Source organism: Pangasianodon hypophthalmus, chromosome 6 (genome assembly GCF_027358585.1).
Source record: "Pangasianodon hypophthalmus isolate fPanHyp1 chromosome 6, fPanHyp1.pri, whole genome shotgun sequence".
In the NCBI taxonomy this organism is placed as follows: Eukaryota; Metazoa; Chordata; class Actinopteri; order Siluriformes; family Pangasiidae; genus Pangasianodon; species Pangasianodon hypophthalmus.
In genome coordinates this window covers 6,362,610-6,385,724 of record NC_069715.1, presented here as the reverse complement: position 1 = coordinate 6,385,724, position 23,115 = coordinate 6,362,610, and the positions used below count along the sequence as shown (strand labels likewise).

The following is a 23,115-nucleotide window of genomic DNA, read 5'->3' as shown; positions in this document are numbered from 1 at the left end:
CCTGCGCTCAATCCAAAAGGTCAGAAGCTGGCAAGGCAGATTTGTGTCCACGACTTGACATTGTAAATCAAAGCAGCTATAATCTGAACCCAGGTTAATCACTGACTCTTTCACAATCTTTCAACTGAGACTGAATTCATTGATAGTGCGTCTGTTTAACTGCAATATGGACTCTGACATGTCCAAGGTGACATTTGTAGATCGTGACCGAAGATAAATGATATTCATTATTTGTCTTTCACTGCTTGTCCATGCTATTTAGCAACATAATGGATTTAAAAGAAACGATTACATGGGTTTTTTTCCGCTGTGTTAACACAAGCTCAGATCAAGGGCATTACCCTAATGTGCCCCAAGCTTGTAGGCTGAAAAAAAGATTGGTAACACTTTATTTTAAGGAACATTTATAAGGGGTTATACGGTCTTATTATTTGTTTAATTATGCTCAAATCAGATACTTCATAGTGATGCATACTTCACTATGCATTAGTCTTTATTCAAGATCTGTATTGTTACTATACATAATTGCAGATGTATTATGTAAAATTGACTAATAATTTTAATAAGACATGTATTAAAATCTTGTTTTACAAACTACTGGGCATGAATTAATTACCTAAATTTGGATTTTATTGTAACTAATTGGCCATGTTACACTTTTAGGATCTAGTTACATCAAGTGACTTCTGCAGTTTTTAAATTTAAGAGCTCTCAGCGTTTGCCTTGGTATTCATCAGATGATAGGTTGACAGATGTTTCTATTAAATAATAATAATTATTATCATTATTATAATATGCTATAGAAATAAAATTAAAACAAGATGCTTAAAGAACAGATTTTAAAATGCATCTTAGCACAATGGCATTATTCCTTAACTTGCTCAGTGATTGAAGAACAATGCATTAATTGATCATGACCTTAGAATATGGGACACAAATTGACTTGTAGAAAATTTCATAGCACTTTTTATTCATTAATTATTGATGAATACTAGAGTATGGAACACATATTGAAGTATTACTGAATTATTCAGCTTTTATCAGCTCTTAAATCTATAAACTGCGGTCATCTGGAAGTTTGAACATGGAGAATAACAACTAATAAGATGGGAATTTAGGTTATTAATTCATGCTCAATAGTCTGTATAACAAGCTTTTCTTTATAAAGTGTTTATTAATACAATTATCAGTTGTTTTCACAAAACAGATTACTGTATGTAGAAATCAAATTTGAGCTTTACTAAACAAACAGGACCTTAATTAACCCCTTATATGTTTTCCTTAAAATAAAGTGTTACCAAATGATTCTCATACCCAAATCTCCCTGATTTCATCAATAATCCAAATGTTAGTTTGATAAATAAATGTTGTCAAATTGTTCAGTGATTTTTAACTATATTGAATGTCATGCACTTGAGGGCATTCTGTAAGAGCATCAGGGAGTTTGTATAATGGATGATAGGATGGACTGATTGATTTTCTAAAATGTCTGAGATCTCACGGGAGCCATTCAGGGTGATAAGCCATAAATCTCAGAGCTCCACCAAACTAGCATGACTAAACCCAACAATCTTTGGTATTTTTACAAAAAAGAAGTCAATCTTTTCCTCTTAATTTTCCATTCTCTACCTCAAGAGGCTGCTTGAACCCTCTGACTGCAGGGAGAGCTATATTTGGTACGGTCAGTGTCTGATATTTCACAAACCTAAGCAGAGTTTAATGAAGCATCATTGTGGGACTGTTGTTCTTTCACCCACACGCTCATTACCGGTGGATGTAAGTCATATAAAATTTCATATCAAACACACTGTGGCTCTCTCTAATAGATCCCTGTGGTGGTGGAGGGGCATGTTGGGGTGGATTGAAGAAAGGACACGGTATATCTTTCGATTGTGTTTAAATTTTTCATGTGCTGTCCCTCTGCCACTTCAGGGCTTGTCAGAGAGATGATCCTGCTTGGCTGCACTGTGTTCAACTCCCTCTTGAGACTGCAGGCTTTGTGGAAAATCGCCAAGGCTTTCAGGGAAGATGGCATATCCAGCTGCCAACCTGTTTTCCTGTTTCCTTAACCAAAAAAGGAGAAGACTGATCTCTGTGTGGATCTGTTGTTCGTTAACTTTATTCTGTTCTAAATAAACAGCCATGAATTGATTTGTCAAGTCTTCCATAAGCTTTTCATCATTGCTGGAGTACAGAAGGCAGACTGTGTTTATTCTTCTGTCAAAATCGTGCACCTTCCGGCATTTATAAAAATAGTTAGCTAAAATTCATTCAATCATAAAATAACCTTCAGTAGGACAGCACAAAACTCAAAAGAATGACTGTATAATTCCCAGCACTGCAATTATAAAGGCGCCAAGGTGAATCCCATGGTTATCTCAGCACATTCAGGCTTTCCCTCCAGCTAAATAAGGTTATAGAAACTGAGATATGAGGCTCCTCATTTTCCTCCAGCACACTAAATTGAAAGCAGGCCCTTTGTGCCCTCTCACAGCTTGCCGCACTGATACACAAGAGGATGCCGTCTGCACTCTGACCTCAAGCTTTCAGCTAGTTAAGAAGCCAGTATTTGTAAAAGTTATGCCTACAGTAAGTTAGGAAACTAGGAGAGTTTTTCAACGGCCGACTCCCAAGGACCCAAGACTGGAGTTCCAGAGCAGAGACCACCTTCATTCTCCAAACTCATTTTCTTAAAAAGAAAGAATAAAAGTCCTCCAGGACCTGCTCAAAGAGCCATAATTCTTCTTTCTCCACCAGTGCTGCACATAGCATCCAGAGTCCATTAGGGGGCAACTGCCTTTATTTAACTTATCCAACAATTCCAATTATGTCCTTCACAATACTCAAACAAGACTTTTCCAGCTTTCCGCTCAGACAGCAATCTAGATAGGGCCGCATTTTGCACACTCCTGAGATAAAGCCTGTCCCATTTGTCCTTTAAGGTACTTATTCATTCATTCATTTCCAGTAACCACGTTATCTCGGTCAGGATCCTTTCCTGGGAACACTGGTGTAAGGTGGGGGGGACACCCTGAATGGAACACCAGCCCATCACAGAGGTACCAGTCACACATAGGGGCAATTTAGCATAGACAATCCACCTACCAGCATTTATATTTTTGCTGATGCTTTTATCCAAAGCAACTTACAGTTTAAAACAGCATACAACTGAACAGTTGAGGGTTAAGGGCCTTCCTCCAGCAGTGGCAGCTGGGCAATGCTGGGATTTAAAATGCTGTGACTTTCTGATTAGTAGCTTAATACCTTAACCACTGAGGTACCATGGCCTCAGTTTTTGGCAGATGGATCCCATGTTTTTTAGAGGTGAAAGGAAATCAAAGACTTTCTAAAACTCTGCACAGACAGCAACCCAAGCTCAGGATTCTGTAGTTCTGGAGACCCTAGAGGTGTGAGGTGACTCTACCTGCTGCACCACCATGCACCTGAGCTACTTTATTTTACTAACATCAGATATATCCTTCTCAGTCTAGGTTGAATTCAGTTAATTCTGTTCTGTTAATTCTGTTCAAAATATTGCTCTGACCAAGGAGAACCTTTACCAATGTTAATAAACAGCTTGTTTCATAGCTAGCTAATAGTCAAAACTGTATTCACAGAACACCAAGAGAAATTACGTGGTTAAAATGTATTACTGCCTTAGAAATAAGGCTTTGTCAAGGGTTCTATGGATAGTTACGTGTTCTTCACTTGCTAAATGGATTCTGCCTGGAACCCTGTCTGATAGAGAAACCCTTTCTACATATGGCTTTAAAAGGTTCCACAAGAGGGACCAGTCAAGGAACACTTTAGGGTTGTAGATTTAATCTTTTTTCTAAGAGTGTAAAAATGATTTATGTATGTAGCTAATGCAACTATCTTACCAACTGCTCACTTGCTATAGACCAAGGCTAAATTACTAGCTTAACAGACAACTACCTATGTTAACAAGTGAAAATTTGTGCTTAGCATGAAAAATTAGCATTTTCTCTTTCTAGAAACCACCACTTTGGAAATACTGCTGCTGCTATTCATCATATTACTGGCATTGCAATGCATAGCGAGGAATAAAACAAGCAGCTTGCAGTCCCTGTTAGGAAGAGACAGGTAAGCTCCATTGCTGCAATGCAGCAGCAGGAACAGAAATGAGAAGAAGACTCAGCTAATCGTTCCCATGGAAGAGGAAGAGTGAGTCCCTTTACTGCGTCGGAATGCAGAGTCAAGGAGCAGGCAGTGAGCAGGGGCCAAATGCAAAAGGTGCTGGCAGCTTTCAGTCGCCTTGCAGTTCCTGATATTCAGTGGCTGGGTCTGATTCTCTAAGCTCAAGGCCCATGTTTGTGGAGAGCGTTTAATGCTGGAGTGCAGCTCAGCAGCAACGGCAAATGCACTGCCGGCTGATATTAAGGCTGTGTATTGTAAATAAAGCTAGATCTTTCTCTTCACATATCTAACTAACTGTCTAATACAACTCGTAGTATAATTTCCCAAGTGAGTGACTAGCCTACTTATGTCAGAATGTATTACACTACTGCATTAAAGTGACAATTATGCACACTCAAAAGTGCACTGAACCTGCCACCTGTGAAAAGGGCATATATGTTGGCTACAATGGCAGATGCAGACAGTTGAGACTAATGTCTCCAGTACAGACACCATTGTACTCATTAGTGGTACACCCTGATGAAGCCCTGTACCTATGTAAATCTATGTGGCATGTACTGTAGCTGACCATAAAAGAGACAACACAATGCACATGAGGTTCACAATGCATAGGATGCTATGGCAAATGTGTATCATGACACTAACATGGAGTTCGATCAAGCATACACACCAAAGATGAAATTGACATATAAGGAAATTGATGGAATTTGTGTATCAGATTTGACCATCTGTAACTGATGAATAAGGGCTGTTATCTTGATAGTGTGGGCTGAGTGACCAGGATGCTGCATAAATCTCCTGCACTTCATCTTGAAGTCAAGGCTCATTGTCTCATAGAGGTGCTTGATTCATGAGCTGATACACCGGTGCTGGAGGGGGGTTGGCTGCTCTCACTCCCTCATGCAGGTGTGATTTACTGCAGCCTCTGAATGCTTGCCTTCATGCCAGACTTCCCTACTGCTAAAACTCGGTTTAGTTCATTTTGTTTGCGAAGTGTTTTTCACAGAAGCCTAGTCATTGCCACAAAGAAGCTTTTTTGAGAGTGGGACCCCAATAAGAAAGCTTAAGATTATTTATTCAGATAGCATGGAAGACATTTTTTTTCAAGTCAATCAAATATCAAAAAAGAAATGTCTTGTGGGGCATAAATAGCAAATGAGACTCTTCTACCTAGTGTTAGTTAGACCATTATCCACTATTGTTCAACACTCACTATTTTATTCAATAAGGGCCATATTCACTGTTAAGTGCACAAGTCTGCATTTTCTATCCCTAATTTATTTCTAGCTTAAAGGCAAGTGTTTAAGGTGGTGGTCCAGAGGTGGTTCTTCTACTGAAGAAAAATCTGGTGACCTCAGAGGTATGAATTGCATGCAGCTAATTTGCATAATCTGAATGAAGAGCCTAAATATAGATGTAAATTTTAGACTAAAATTGTCTAAGTTGCCAACTCTTAATATGGCCCTAAAACCTTACTAAATAAAGTATGATATAAACCAGCCACAAAACATTTAATTAGATTTAGATTTCTTATATCAGGTATATGTTAACAATACATTATAATCATTTAAGCATAATAATTTCCCTTAAAAATCAAGATTCAAAATTCATTATGTCATAATTCGTAGTACTATACAGTTTGATACAATGTTTTTTCACATGTTGCATAGCTCCAGCATCATTTTATAAATATCATATAAATATGTACAGTATATACTGTATGTGTACCTGCAATTAAATAATTTTTATTTTATTTCTTGAGCTGCAAAACTTTTAAACAATAGTGGGAAAAAGAGGTAAATACAGACATAAATACTATAAGCTTGTAAAGTGGTTAGAATGGCAAACAGCAGGATTAATACTTGTGTGCTGGATTTGTAAATAAGTGGTATTATGGATGGGAGTTTTATCTAATGGAAGTCTATCTTGGTCTTAGCTTAATCAATCAGGATAAGGAATTAATTACAATTCAAGAGAGAGTGAGAACCTAACAGCTTTCTTTCTGTTACTGAGTGTTGGTGCAGTTATACGGATAGCAACTTTAGATTATCATTTCATCATGTACATGATTACAACACTTAATTAAATTAATTGGCTCTCAAAATATCAACATAAAAATTACTTGTATGCTTACTCTGAAGCATTGCTAATGCATAACAATCTGCTAACTCTTTGAGGTAAACCTAAGCTACTATCTCCCAGCTTGAGCTTTTAAAGACCTGTAAAAGGCAAAAAAAATAATCAATGACAGGGATGGCATTCAATCTGAGTTTAAAATGAAGGCTATCCAGCTAATTCATTTCATTCAATAAAGACTTCAAGACTTAAATATTCTAATTACTACCCTGCTATTGTTTCCAGTTTCCATATTATCCTGGGTCAGCCAATCAGTTTTGCTGACTGGGATTGTTTTTCTGTGTGCTGGGGTTAGAAAAGCAGGTGAAGATGCACGAGCAACTGCTCACATCTGGTTGTAAATGCTGTAACTCAATTTGGCTGCCATCTCGGTTGATCTCATCTCATTAGCGTCTTTGTCCCTGTGCAGGACCGAGGCAATCTGTTCAGCCACAAGGGCCTATAACAGAGAGAAAGAAAGAGATAGTACCTGCAATGTGCTGAGCCAGATATTACAGAATATTAATCACAGTGCTACTTCTCTACAAGGTAGATTTAGAAGAATACTACTGTATTAATAATGCACAGGCCAAAAAGCAATGAGAATGGATTAATGTTGCATCATCAACTGTGAACATTCAAAAGAATGCATTGAAGTAGAAAAGAAGCAGAACTAACAAATCATTTATGTAAATTGCAATGCATTAAAGGAATGTTCGTAATTTTAAGGGCCCTCTACTGCCTAATTAGTTAGTTGGTCACTGATACGTCTTCTCCTTCCCCAAAACCAATAACACCACTTCTCTTGAAACTATGTGTCTTATGAGCTCATCTTATTTTGAGAACAAGTAGCAGAGCTGAATAACTGGCAGAGCTAATTTCTGGGTCAGAAATTAATTTAAATTAAATTAATATATGAAATATATAAACTCATTAATTCCATTGTTTGGCACAGTTTTCCACAGCTTTATATGCTTATTATTATATGCCCAACAAATTCAGTGTCATGTATGGTGTAGGAAAAATGATGTGATCTGGATTGATGGATTCGCCTTGACTGCACACCCCTCCCCCCAGGAAAAAAAAAAACAGTTCACCTATTACAGAAGCCTAGATGATAGATGGCATCACTTCTGCTCCTCTCTTGACAAGGCACTGAAGACATCAAGCAATGGGCCAGATGTTATAATTCAGTTTAGTCCAAAGCACTGCAGCTCTAATACAACCTCAGCAAAAAGGGTCTGCCTTGCACCCTAAATTATTCTCCAGTTTGTCTTTCCGAAAAGAGTTTCAAAAAAGTTTGGCTTTCTGAAGAAAGTTTCAAAAAAAGACCCTTAAGAGTTCTGTGCAGAGCCCTAAAATAGGGTTTAGTTTTTAAGAAAGCTAAAAGTAGAACTCCATCCTAAGAATGCTTAATGACATAAATGAAAATGTTTTAACCAGTTATAGTTGAGAAGGTATATACCAGAAGTTATATACCAGAAGATTGAGAAAATAACTCAGGAGTGCCAAAGAACCACCGTTGGGCCCTTAAGAACTTTAGTTCAAGACATTTTTAGTTGAACAAGCCAGAGGCAACAGTGGCAAGGAAAAACTCCTTGTGACGGAATGAGGAGGAAATCTTGAGAGGAAAAGGGAAGTCATCCTCCTTTTGGTGACCCTGGATAGTTAGATTATATATCATTACTCATCTACAACCCTATACTATAGAGTAAACATTTCTAAGTGTGTTGAAGGGATGTTCAGTATGAGCAGACCTGGGATGAACACAGGACAGTGTTTATGATTGTAGCAGCAGTTCTTAGGTACAAATCTACAAGATCCAGGTGAGACTGTACACTGAAGAAAGGGCGAGACTTGCTTCAAATCTTTAGGATATTCATGCTTTGTATAGAGAGTGTGAAATGTACAAATAAATTGGGTTCAGTAGCAGCAGTCTATGGTCATGAGATCTGGTTAGTGGCTGAAAGAATAAGGTATCAGGTAGAGGCAGTGGAAATGAGGTTCCTTGACAGGGTTGCTGGGTTTACTCTCTGTGAGAGCCAGAAGAGCCTCTGAATCATGAGAAGCCAGTTAAGGTGGTTCAGGAACCTTACAAGGATGCCTCGGCTTCAACTAGAGCTGTAGAAGGCACAACGTAGTTTATGCAGACCCTGGGGCAGGCCCAGGACCCTTAGGAGAGATTAAATGTCAAAATTGGCTTGGGAACTTCTGGGAATACCCCTGGGCTGACCTTCTCAGCCTGTTGCCACCATGACTTCCACTAGGAAAAATGGAGGGAAGATGAATATAAATAAAAAAGAAAGCATGGTTATTTGTAAGAATATCTATTGTTCAGTGTAACACTCATTCATTTCTGTGGTGTGTTATCATTTATTACAACCTGTTCATATCTGCAATAATGTCAGAAATGTTATTTTATCTGGACAGTAGTCCCTTTTCCCTTATCTCATGAGGTCTACTGAAAGTTTCGAATGCAAAGCTGTCATGAATAAAACAAAGCAAAAGAACAATGTGGACTGTCTGAATCCAGCAGCGCTTTGGCAGAGTGGATCAAACATCCTTCTCTGTTCACTGCAATCAGAGCAGAAGCCGATGACAAGGGGTCCCGTTGCTCTTCCTGTCCTTATATCTGAATCCTTTTTTTTTTGCAGCATGAGAGACGGGACATATTTTCTCACACCACCTGAGCGGTGATAACAGATTAACATGTACTAGCAACATGAGAAGAGGGTGTGATTTTTATTATTGGGTTAAAAAGGGCAGGACTTTGATGAGCTCCTGGCTACATTAAAATAAATGGGACTGCACTTTACTTACTCATAAACAAACATGGAATGCAGATCAATAAATTGCGAGGCCATTGCTGCCTGGAGCCCTCAAGCATAAATCTCAGAAGGCCGTCCTGTCCCTCATTAAATTACAAAAGATCCATGAGCCGTGAAACTCGAACGCTGAAGGATCTTGGCAGCAAGCTAAAAATAGCGCCTTGCACAAAGAGATGCATATTGTTTCCCAGGAAGCCTTTTAACTTTGCATCAGTCCCAGGATGTCAGCTTGGATAGGGTCACCTTCCCATGGAACGTGTGTATACTTGTGGGTATGTGTTCTTACACCAGGACCAGGACTACTCAACATCTCCACCACTGCTGTTGATGCCCGTTTCATAGCAATTAGCATTGCAAATCTACATATGGCACATCATTATGAGCTCTTCACTAAAATGGAAGCTGTGTGGTGTCTTGTTAAAAAGAAATCATGCCACTTGCACGGGTAGATTATGTTTTCATGCATTTCATGGAATTAAATAGCCTCCCACTTTCCAGTTCCTCTCTCAAAGGTCACAGTCTGATGGACAGAGGTTTAGTACAGCATTTAGGTAAAAAGAACACCAAATTTACTGTTCATTTCTGCTTTTTCACACAATCCAATGCATTTTATAGGTGGATTTTAGGGAATATGGCCCATCTGTGAGGACATCCGTATTAGCATGCTATATCACACTCTACAGCCGTATAACTGTAGCTTCTCCTCACATTCTTTTATGAGCTATTTCCTTGTCAACCATTAACTAGCATTCATGTAAGGAAACCCTTAGTACAGAGGTACAGACAGAAAATATCAAAAAAAAAAATTAAAGGAGTGTCAGACTTGCCACCTTTTGCACATTTTGTGTAATTGCTCTACAAATTTAACTTCTTGTATGCTAGAACATACTCAAAAATATACCAAAAGGGAAGTCTTTTTTTCATAATTAAAAAAGCAGATGAGCCAATCAGCATTTGCACAGTTTTTTTTTAACTCTCTGATATTAACTGACACTCTCTAGAAGCCCCGCCTTCTACCCCCATCTCACCATACTAATGTTTTAGCAGGAGTTTTAAAGATGCTCACTTTTTGTCATGGTAAATTGACAATGTTGTAAGTTTATTAAATATTGTAAAATAAAATCTATCAGTGTATGTCTGCCTTAGCTAACATTAGACAAGTGTATAGTTAAAATCAATAACCTATATTTGTTAGGGAGACCACAAAAAATTTTGGCCAAAAAAACTGTCATAAATGGTACTTTCTGTTGAAAGAGAAAAAAGCAGGTTCTCATAAAACTAGGAAGTGCGCCTCATTGGGAAAAACTTTGAATATGTCTGATTTGAATAAGTCGTCAAGGCCTTCAGATTTCTCAAAAACATATTTTCTTGTTATTATTATTTCATTGTTAAAAGCATTTTGAAAATCTCAGAAAGGAAAATAATCCAATCAGGATTTTTTTTCCTCCGTGAAGTCTAGGCCTATACAACAAACATGGCTCACCCATTGGCATAGCCTTCAAGAGCTGAACACAAGACCTTTACATATGACTAACCATCAACATAATGTGTAATTAGGAAGTGCAATCATGCGTAATACATACAGACAGCATGAGCCATGGTTTTCAGTACAATGATCAATGAAATAAGCTAGACAGATTAGCATGACCCTGTTAAAACACAAATTAAATATATTAAACTGCTGCCATGGTGGATGACATACAATTAGGTTTAGATGTGGTTTTGTTGTCAATGGATCAAACAGTGATAAGTATGTATGGGTCATCAATTTGAGCTCATGATTATTTTCCTATAACAGCACATCCTGAAGTGTTTTATTTGTCTGTACCACACTAACACAACATACATTTTCTTCATTTACATTTAATGTTATGGAACATCTGCTTTGTGTTATCAATTACATTATAACAACTATAGACAGTTCTTCGCTCGCCAGCCTCTTTTTTTTTTATCTCTTTAAATTAATAAGCCTGTTGTATTACTGGGTAACTGTGAAAACTTCACCCTATCAACAATTACACATTTTTTATCCATTTATGTGAAGTGTCCACAATACAAGTCCCTGTGATTGAGCTGTTATTTTGGAAACAATAACACATTAGAATGAATGTGTATAAAGATGAGATTTGCCTTGCAGCTGGAACTACTGTCGGAACTGCTGCTGAAGAAAATGAATAACACCTTCTGACCAATCAGAATCAAGAATTTAACAGCTTCAACAGTTGTACTGTTGAAGGCTTCGTAACAAACCATGCTCTGTTATTTACATTTGTTTTCTTGATAGCATAGTATGTACTGAAGGCCTGGCTCTAACATACCTAGACTTGTCACCCCTGTTTTGTCCATAGAAAAGGAAGAGTGACTGCCAAAATGTTTTCCCATTGTGTTTGGTCTGACTTTTACATCTGAGATTTTAAATAACGCTTTGATAGCAGATGAATCTTGACAGGATGTCCCTTGTGTCATGCTCTGTAACATGTCCAGTTCATTTGAGTGGTGCTTGTTCGGGATCCTTTACAGGGCTGCAGGGTAAAACAGAGCTGCCATACATCAACCGCCAGCCTTATTTACTAAGTTTATGTGGTATATCACGTAAACTTACAAACACACTCTGCAGTTTAAAAATACTATTCAAATAAAGTAAAACTTTATATCAACATGGATTATGTCTGGGGAATATTTTTACTCCTACTGCCTGTTTTTTACTGCTGTGTTCAGTAAGCTGTGTTCTGTTGTGATGCAGTTTTGATGTTGACAAACTGCCTGCCGTCGAGCTCTGACAGATTAGACAACTGACATTATTCTATCATCAGTCACAGTGCATGGAAATGTAAAACACATCACACGATCCATGAATATACTGAAGTTACACACAATGCATTCGAGTTATCTGTTCCTGGTTACATTATCAAGGTTTTTCATGGTGCAATGTATACAACATTATGATTTTAGAGATAACGTTGAACCCTGTAATAAGCAAGAAATAAAACAAGACAGGACAAGACAGTTGTTATAGGAAAGTAATCAATGAGGGGGTGGTGTGATGAAGCAGAATTCTTCTTGAAGTTGATTATTCTCCTATAAAAGCACATCCCGGAGTGTTTTACTCCTCTTATACCACAGCAATTTGCCAATGATAAGAATCCTTATTAATTAAAGAATGATACATCATACTTTTTATCTGTTTATAGCTACATTTAATGTTATGTAACATCCATAAAACAAGTTATCATTTACATTGTAGCAGCTATACACAGTTGTTCCCTCGCCAGCCTCATTTTTTTTTCTCACTGTTGAAGATAATAAGGCAAAAAAAAGTTATCAAGAAACTGGACAATTCCCTGTCCTGAAGATCTTCCCATGTTGGAAAACAGCTTTACCTCTGACCATTACAAAGACCTAACATTGAAGACTCCTTTAAAAAGTTACTTTTTTTTTTTTTTACATTGCCTCTACTTGAGACTTTTAGATGTCCATTCTTCCAGTGAAAACCTGAAAAGAAATAAGCACTTGATCTGTCTTTGTTTTGGATAGAAAGAGTTTACGTTATGGCTTAGGCTCAGATAGTGGTTCAGCTTGTCAAATGGTTCCTTAATGATGGAACCTGAAACCCAAAGTTAATCTACTGGCTTTGTTTATTTAATGCACTGTTTATAACAAGCACATTAACATAAAACTTGGAGCGGAGCTGCAATACCTTCTGACCAATCAGAATTGAGCATTTAACAGTGGTTTTTAATGTATTTTATACACTTTTCTACACATGAAATAAACAAAATCACGGTTTAATCCCTCCATGAAAGGTATGATTGAATACATGTAGATATCTAAACCTGGGCAGTGACTTTAACTCTATAGGATGGATTAAGTGCTCAACTTTGCTTTTTTTTGAGGTTTTCATTGGAGAAGGGACAGAAATCTATGAATCCATGATACTATGTGATGGTTTCAAGGACTCATAAATAAACCATCCACTTTAAAAATAGAAAAATTGGTGATATGATACTGTTGTTCATCTCTCAGCAATTGGACATATGAAAGACGATCCAGAGCATAGTTAGGAGGAAAGTGGACAGGGACCTTGATGAATGTGTGTATGCAAGTGTGTACATGTGCATAAATCTGTGTGCTTGTGTACATGTACCTGTGTGTGTGTGTGTGTGTGTGTGTATAGTACTGTTTTAGATGAGGAAGCCCAGGACTTGTGCAGTGCCGGCAGGGTGTTGAGAGAGAGTCGAGTTGGGTATTAATGTGACCGGAGACTGCACCACTGCACTTTCTCTCTTATTCAGCTTGTTTACTTAACACGCATCGCCCGCTCACATCTCAGCCAACAAACCAAGGAATAAATAAATCACAAGCCCACACTGCCTTAAAGGGAATAGAGTTGTGTGCTGTTGCTTCTCTCAGACACAGTGCTATTTAAGGAAAGCATACATTTCCCAAGTGAACTCAATTTTCTTGTCAATTCACCTGCAAGAGATAATATTTATATTATTCTGGAATTAGGCAAAATACTATTTGTTTTGGCAGAAGATGAAAGATGATTTGAGTTACTTACATCTGTATGGAGAGTTTCCACACCATCCAGGGAAAGAGAGCTGGATTACTGAATACATGAGGAATCTCTTATTATTGTTCCTTTATTTATACGTGTTTTTGTCTATGTATATGAATGGTTTATATTGCTATGGTATAAAAAAAAATAAATCAAGGTATTATAACCATAAAACCGAAATTTGGTATGTAAAATTATACAATTGCTTAATATTAATGAACAAATGAACCTGCTCAGTTAGCAGATGACTGACTCCTCTTTCCTCTCTGTTCATCAAATAGTTATACAAACACTTCCCATAAAAGCATAACCAGCATTAGCTAATAAACAACGCTAGCAAACTTTGTTTAGAGCATTTTGTAACATTAAGTAGCTAGCTTTGTTTTAGGCTGTTCTCTGACATTAGCTAGCTAGCTTTATTGGAAGCTGTTCTCTGACATTAACTAGCTACCTCTGTTAGAAGTTATTCTCTGACATTAGCTAGCTTTAGTTAAGGCTACTCTTTGACATTAGCTACATAGCTGTAGTCAGTCCAACTTTGGGGGGCTGTTCTGATATTAGCTAGCTTTATTGGAAGCTGTTCTCTGACATTAACTAGCTACCTCTGTTAGAAGTTATTCTCTGACATTAGCTAGCTTTAGTTAAGGCTACTCTTTGACATTAGCTACATAGCTGTAGTCAGTCCAACTTTGGGGGGCTGTTCTGATATTAGCTAGCTTTATTGGAAGCTGTTCTCTGACATTAACTAGCTACCTCTGTTAGAGGTTATTCTCTGACATTAGCTAGCTTTATTAGAGGCTATTCTCTGACATTAACTAGCTACCTCTGTTAGAGGTTACTCTCTGACATTAGCTAGCTTTATTAGAGGCTATTCTCTGACATTAACTAGCTACCTCTGTTAGAGGTTATTCTCTGACATTAGCTAGCTATACTGGAAGCTGTTCTCTGACATTAACTAGCTACCTCTGTTAGAGGTTATTCTCTGACATTAGCTAGCTTTATTAGAGGTTATTCTCTGACATTAACTAGCTACCTCTGTTAGAGGTTATTCTCTGACATTAGCTAGCTTTATTAGAGGCTATTCTCTGACATTAACTAGCTTTTTTGGAGTAAACTCTAGAGACTGTTCTATGTGAAATTCCCAGGAGATCAACAATTTCTGAAATGCTCAAACCAGCCCATCTGGCACCAACAACCATGCCATGGTTAAAGTCACTGAGATCACATATTATCCTCCTTCTGATGTTTGATGTGAACATTAACTGAAGCCCTTGACCTGTATCTGCATGATTTTTTGCATTGTGCTGCTACCACATGATTGGCTGTTTGGACAACTGCATTAATGCAAGTGTACAAGTGTTCCTAATAAAGTGGATAGTGAGTATATGTTTGTGAATTTTCTCTAAAATTAGCCAACTAGTTTTGTTAGAAGATTAACATTTATAGATAGTTGGTTAGGTAATTGTTATGGAAAGTTGGCAATTTAAAATAAATCTGAGTTCCAGTTCACCCAGCCTGAAAGACATTTTATTGCTTTCCATTTTCATTCCTCAAGAAATAGACTTACAGGCACTAGCAGCTTTTAATGATGGATTCATTATGTGGGTGGTTGTAGTTCACTTTACACAGAATCAGTTCAGGGACATATTGTGACTGAAGTAATTCTGCTAAGCACTAGGCTAAACTTACTGTTGGAAGTTTTGATTAAAAGCTTGAGGTATTTTTAACCTTAAATGCCATTAATATTTCAGAAAATCTAAGTTTTGTTTCCACCATATTAGACTTCTATGCATAAAGTAACATGTATATATATATATATATATATATATATAGATAGATAGATAGATAGATAGATAGATATATGAGACAGTGAAATATTCATTTATTCAAACGGACTTAACAAGGGTAACTTAGTGTAAAAATGTAGAAATGCACTCTACTTCTAGAGAAAAGATAGGTCAGTAATTCAGTATATTATTTGTAGCATACTTTAAAGGACTTGTGCAGCGTCTCCGCTTTCCTCCCACCTCCAAAAACAAAGCGTTACTAGACTGGTGTCTTTAAATTGCCACTAGGTGTGAATGAGTGTGTGAATGTGTGTGTGTGTGTGTGGTGCCCTGCGATGGACTGGCATTCCATCCAAGGTGTATTCCTGTCTCACGTCCAGTGTTCGAAGGATATATTCATATATCCATCACGACCCTGACCAAGAGCTATAAAGTGGTTGCTGAAGATTAATGAATAAATGGCCATTCCTTGGACTTTCACTCTGTGAAACTCCAGGCTCGTATTTTGAAGGAGTGATGTCACATTTTGTGACAGTATAAACATTGTTTCGGCATTGTACCATTATTTCAGACTTCCTCATCATGCTATATATTTTTAAGTTAAGCTAGATTTTATTAAAGTTGTGTGTTTGCATAAGCATATGGCAAACGAAAGCATCTGTCTTTAAGACTAAACATTTGTATACAGCTGTTGTAAACAAAATCTGTCTAAAATCCCAGTTAAGGAACATCTGGTGCATGGATATCTGCTCAGACTCTTTATTAAGATCCAGAGCAAAAGAAAAAATTTATGCTCCACATACCTTCTTTTGAAGGAAGGCATGTAGAATGTGATTTGGGGAGTTTTTATACTGGTTCAGGATTTGGTATTGATTTTTGCAGTTATGTGTCCCAGTGGGAGTGTGTCAAATGGTTGAGCCTGTTTGAATCCAGCTTTTTAAAATAGTACAGAACCCAAGAGAGCTTTGCTCAAGATAAGTTGAAAGTTCCAGCATAATTTCATTGAAATGCCAGTCAAGACTAAGACTATGTTAATTAACATGTTCCATTTTTTAAAAAAAATAACATTTCACATTTAACTCTGCCCAAAGGTGCAGCTTGCAAGCTGTGACACATTCTACCAAAATTGGCTTTGGACTGCAATCAGTTTTAAGAGCTCACTGTGTGTGTGTGTGTGTGTGTGTGTGTGTGTGTGTGTGTGTGTGTGTGGGTTTCCTCCAGGTTCTCCGGTTTCCTCCCACCTCTCAGAAACATGCCAGGAGGTGGATTGGTGCTCTGCCGTCCCATGCGGTTTGCATTCCTGCCTTGCGCCCAGTGTTCCCAGGATGGCTTCTGGATCCACCATGATGCTGACCAGGATTACTGAAAGCAGTTACTGAAAATTAATAAATGAATCTCTTGTAAGCAATTCCTCACTGTATTGCAAAAATAAACAAGCAAATTCAGCCCATGGAGGTGTTTTTAATTAATTGGAATGCTTAAACTCTGCAGCATTGTGGCTCTCCAAAGACTAGACAGTGGCACAATACAGAATGTGTGATATACCATTACGCTGGTTCATATTGCTATGGCCAAAAGTATATGGACACCTGACTATTGAACCTCCCATTCCAAACCCATGAACAATAATATGGAGTTGGAACCACTTTTGCTTTTATAACAGCTTCCACTCTTCTGAGAAGGCTTTCCCACTAGATTTTGGAGTGTGGCTGTGGGGATTTGTGCTCATTTAGCCACAAGAACTCAAGAGTTTGGACACTGATGACCAGCTAGAAGGCCTGGGGCAAAGTTGTTGTTCCAGTTCATCCAAATGGTGTTCAGTGGGGTTGAGGTCAGGGCTTTGTGCAGGACCCTCGAGTTCTTCCGCTCCAACCTTAAAAATCATGGCTTCATGAAGCTCGCTTTGTGCACAGGGGCATTGTCATGCTGGGACAGGTTTGGGCTTCTTAGTCCCAGTGAAGGGAAACTGTAATACTACAAAGACATTCTACACAATTGTGTGCTTCCAGTTTTGTGAGAACAGTTTGGTGAAGACCCACATATGGGTGTGACTGTCAGGCGTAAACATACTTTTGGCCATATAATGTGCGTAGTGATGGAACCATCAGACCTGGAAAATCTACTGTGGTGCTTTTTTTTATATGTCTTTCAAACATTTCAACTTAAATTGAAATTAATGTGCTATTTAAATTAATAATTGTGTCTAATATGTTTTGAAAAAGAGTATGTAAAGTGGGCTAAAACCTGTTTCGTCGTGCTAGAGATTGAGTGAGAAATGTATAAAAAAAAAAAAGAAAATTTCTTCAGTTCTTCAGTTTCATGTTCATTTAGGCTGCAGTTTCCCCACCCTGGTCCTGGAGAACCCCCTGTCCTGCACATTTTAGTGTTTTCCCTGCTCTAACACTTACGTCATCTCAGGAAGAGTTGTTAATTAGCTCTTTAGGTTGACTCAGGTGTGTTGGGAGAAGGAAAAACACTGAAATCTTTAAGACAGCCGTTCTCCAGGACCAGGTTTGGGAACCTGTGACTAATGCCTTTTTTTTTTCTCTTCAAGCCACTGAAGCATATTTGCATTTTGGTGCACATGGTGTTGCATTGCTGACTGCTCGAAAATGTTTCCTCCGTTAATCACTAGCATGCATGCTGTGACTAAAATCGTGTCGTGACGCAGAGCGCGTAGAAAACGTGCCGTTGTTTCGCGCCCTTCCCGGTTAAAAGGGTGCCAGTCCGCAGTCCGCGCGCTTGCTATTCATGAATCGTGTCCCTGGTTGTCCCGAGAGCGTGCGCGAGAGCTTCGGACTCTAGAGGTCTCCATCCTCCTCCAGCATCCGCAGCCGCGCGCTCCAGTCCCAAGCATCAGCTCGTGCACTCGGACGAAAGGACAAAACGTGTTTCGAGGGAACCCGAGAGCTTGAAAGGGGCGCTTCGATTTCTCGAGCAGGACGCATGGAAGCGTCCCGGGGACGCGGCTTGGTTCCTTAAAGGCGGGAGGAAAGAAGAAGAGGAGGAGGGAGATGGATTCGTCTTTCACAATATCTTAGATACGCTGTCCTTGGCGCGCGGGTGCTACCTACATTTTTTTGTGTGCGTTCCCGCATCTGAAATAGTGTTGCTGAATTGTGCGGGAGCTTTGGCGCGCTGTAGCGCATTGAAGTGCTTTGTTTCCAACCCCAAAGGACTTCTGTCACCTCCGTGCTGTGCCGAGATGTCTGCCACATTCCAGACCTTGTTCCTCGGTGAGTAAATCTTCCCAAAAATTGCATTTTCAAACAATGAGGAAAAAAATGTGCATTTGTCTGGAGTGTGTAATCTGTACGGGACAAAGAGATTTCATTCACCGCACAGAGCCTGTTGGCCAAGTGAGAGATCTGAAGGCACGTATAGTGGCATTTTACCCTCAGCTTTGAGTTTTCTCAAACACATTTCTGAAGTGATGCACAAGTCGAGCTGATATTTTTTTTCCTGAAATATGGTGCGTCTGAAATTCCCATCATTTGGGAAAACCGGAGGTGAGTCGGTTGCAGTTATTGAAGTGACTCTTCTCCACACACACACACACACACACATACACACACACGCGCGCGCACACACACACACATACAGGGCGTCTCATTTAGAAATGAACTCCAGATGCGCTTTTGTGCCGAAACCCTGAGCATTAGTTTTAGCATTTAGTGTCTTTTGTTTGCCGAGATCAAAGACAGCACGCGCCATCCAGCTCAGGTTTCTGCATTGATTCTGGTTAGTGTGCATCAGTGGAGTGACCCGGGCAGCGCGAGCTATCAGTGCGACATAAAGTGAGATGCAGAGCCGGGGTTCAGAGCACACGCAGGGCGTTGCAGAGGAAAGTGTGCGACACAGTGCGTCTCGCGCCTCAGTTGGGGTCGGGGTTTTCACGCATGCTGTAGGCTATTTAACGCATGCTCTAACACATGGATTAGTCTGTGTGGATTTGTTGCATTGCACCGCTCCTGCTCTGAAATCACTGCAGCAAACTTTGTCCCCGTGAATAATGTGGCTCGTGTCTCTGAAGGCCCGGTGAAGGAGAGGCTCTTCCCGCTCTCGTGTCCCCGAGCTTTATGACACGCACTCTATTAACATTCCTCGCGCGTTCTCTGCGGCGCGCGAAGGTCAAACACCTCCTGGAACACCTCCCACACACACACACACACACACACACACACAATCACAGAGCTGTGGCAGGAAGATCATAAAAACAGGGTTGGTTTATTTGGTGTCTTCAGTGATGTTTCAAGTGCAGAGATATATCACCAGTCCAGTGCACGCACCTTGAGAACCAAGTGACAGGGGTGTTGATGTGTGAAGTTGGTGCAGGACAGGAAATGCACGAGCTCCAGTTTCATTAGGAGACCCGGAAACAGAAATACGGACTTCTTAATCATAAAGTCTGGGTTGCTTCATATGCTTACACTCTGAGAAATCAACTGTACTTTTCCTTATCACTTGGGTGGTTTGATCAGTGGTACATTGTTTATACATTACCTTTAAAAATAACTTAAGGTGCATAATTGGACCTGAAGGTCCACTGATTTACTCTGAAAGCAAATTAAAGCTGCACCATCTGTACTTTCCCAGGTAAAAGATACACACTAAAGGTTCAAAACATGCACCCTTCGTGGCAACACCCCAGTGACAAGGAAAAGTACTAAAACAGTTTACTATCTTTATTTCTGAGAGCATATAATTAAAAGTATGTGCCTTGAATAAAATGTTGTAAATAAAGTAGATCATTACTCAGGTCTATTATATTTTCATTAAGGCCACATCAATGCTGTCTCTCTGTAACACTGTCAGTGGCCCCAAAGGTCCTGTTCTGTTCACTAATATTCACAAAGCAAAGTGAGAGATAAATAAAAGATGCACCACCCAAGTACAAAGGCTGTATCCTAAAATATACATTCTACAACTTTTTATAAGCATATATTATGGAAATATATTATCTTAATTTTTACAGGACTGTATTTATTCATGTAGTAGAATAAGTTCTTCATACTCACGGGTACTTGTTGATGGGCTGGTACCTTCAAGTATACTCCTTTTGTACCTTTAGTATACATCTTTTACCTTTGTACCTTTAAAGCTTTGCCCTAAAAACTAATTACAGTCCAATTATGTACCATAAATCATTTTTAAGGTACCACATTTCCAGGTGAAAGACACGTATTCAAGGGATATAGGAAAGGTAAGACAAGGAAAGGTACAGTTTAGTACCTTTTTTTCAGTGCACATTATTAAATCTGTGTTCTAAGATATATAACCCATGTTCATTTCTGACCATTGCTTTCTTCTTCTTGTGCTATGTTGTAAAAGCAATGCTGTAAAGTGTCTTGTTTCTGTGAGTGTTTGAGTGAAAGAAGCTGAAGGTAAACCCTACTCTGTACACGCCAGAGAGTACACTTCCAGAGGCTTCATTATGACCCTGCTGAAGATCATCAATGTGTCAAAACCAAAAATATATCCTAAAGGTCATTTGTTTCATAAATGCAAAATAAACCAAGATAAATAGCAAGGAACAAAATAAAGTGGCCCTAAGTGCTTCCTGATGTAATTAATTGAATTCATGGTCCGTAGTAAAAGTAATTGCATTCAGCATTGTTTGATTGTAATCATTAAAACGGCCTTAATTTAGTACTATTCAGGAATCATGAACCACTTCACTTGAAAAGGGGAAAATGAGGAAAAGTGGATGAATTTTTTTTTAATCTATACCAGAGTGCAGAGTTGAATTCCTAGCAAATCCGAACGTGATGATGAATGGGACTCTCCTCCTTTCCGAGAGGATGCCTGACTGTGAGTGAGCAATGCTAAATGACTGTCTAGCAGATTGTAATTCACTTCTCAGCACTGTAATGGCTCAGTAATGAAACACCTTTTTTTTTGCCAAAATGTTTCATGAGCTCTTTAGAGGGGTTCGACTTATGCAACTTTTTCGTAGGTACATGTACACTTGTGGAAACTGATAGACTTGGGACAAGCAGAACAGAGTTGTTGTTTGATCAAGGATGAGTGCTGGATCTTGTAGCAGCGCACAGCTACAAACCGGTTGAAGAAATGCAGATTCGGGTTCTGTGCTATATTTAGCCGATATCCTGCGGCAGAAAGCAGATCTCAGAAACCCAGAGATGACAGGACATTGCGCACCCCGAGGTTTTGAAGTGACATACTGATGCTTTTGTCCCTGAATCACTGGGATGTGCAGAGACACATACACAGATATTCAAAGGGCGAACTGTCATTCACGTTAAACAAGACATTTGAGATGGGACGCATCAAATGTCCTAATATTGCTTTTATTGTGTAGGTTATAGTCACATTGACTACTACAGTGCAAGGACAAAGACAAAGTCTACTTTTGTATCCATCTATCCATCCCTTTATAGGGCATGTGGTTTTATTTTTCACATGATCACATGTTATTAACATGATGTCTCGTGTAATTTCTATGTGCAAATTCCGGGTGTAACCTGTTGAAATGTACCTTCACATGTTCATCACATAATCACAAGTGAAATGTGTATAGGCTCACGTTTTTCTGTATACACACTTTCCTGAGTTGGCTTCCACATCTGGCTGCGAAGCAGCTCGGACATTCCTGAGGTTTTCCATGAGGTCCGCGTTGGGATCGAGCAAGCAAAGGCATTGTGAGTCTAGGATTCAATGTTTCTCTACCTTGCACAGTTTGGGACTGCATTCTGACGCTTGGCCTCTCTCAGCTCGCCTTCGCTGGGTATTTCTATGACGACTTTGATTTTATGGTGAATCAAAAGGCTTGCTTTTTCATGAAGCACTCACCTGACTGGCTAAATTGTAACCATCATGCGCTATCATTATAGTAAATGGGAGGGCTAAAAATCTACTATCCTTAACTAACTTGCTGTTAGTGTTATGAAGCCATTATTGTTGAGCCTTATAGCATGAATATATGGCTGGTCATGATATTAGATGAGAGACTAAAATCTAACATCTATCTTATATTTTTTTTCTTGGTTGTACTGTTGTTCTTGTTTCTAAGACACTTGTACAACAGCAAATAATGAATGACGTATTTTTATATTTGAAAGACACGGCGGCTTTGGCCCTTCTAGCCCATTTGTACTAGGCGCCAATGGTCATGCACCACACAAATGCGGCAGAACTTGCCAGTGAAATGTATAGCATATAGACTTGCAAGAGGATACGTAGTAGCGTAGGTGTCCTGACAGACTGAACATCAGCAAGGTTACTGATATGACTGATAAATCTCATCTTTTTCCACGTCTCAGCACTCTGACAGGAAGAACACTTTGTATCAGTCACTCTCATTGACACACAGACTCTTTGTCAGTGAATGGTATTGTTGGCGTCTTTGTGATGGGCAGGCTGTCTGAAGCTCTAATTAGCCAGGTGCTGTGTTTTTTCCTGTAGAACCGAGCTGTATGTCATCGTTTATCATCGATTTACATTGACACGGACTATAAACGCTATACTGAAATTCACCATAAAATTTTCAGTGATTAAAAATCGTTTAAAAATACCGGTTCCAGATGGAACCAGATTACGGTAACTTCGCTTGGTTGCAATGTAAAGTCAGTATATGGGAATAATAATTTGATGCGAACATGTTATTCTTGTGGTTTCATGTTGATGGAGATTCTGTTAATATTCCATG

General features: G+C 38.9%; 1 protein-coding gene across 1 annotated transcript in view; it reads left to right on the top strand.

Annotated features, from left to right (window-relative positions):
* Nucleotides 1–17,854: 17,854 nt before the first annotated feature.
* The window catches only part of clmpb (CXADR like membrane protein b), an 84,436-nt gene continuing 79,175 nt past the window's right edge, over nucleotides 17,855–23,115 (top strand). Inside the window, exon 1 of the mRNA XM_026927437.3 lies at nucleotides 17,855–18,682. Within this exon, the coding sequence (XP_026783238.1) occupies nucleotides 18,652–18,682 (31 nt within the window). The 5' untranslated portion in view covers nucleotides 17,855–18,651. The remainder of the gene's footprint in view (nucleotides 18,683–23,115) is intronic.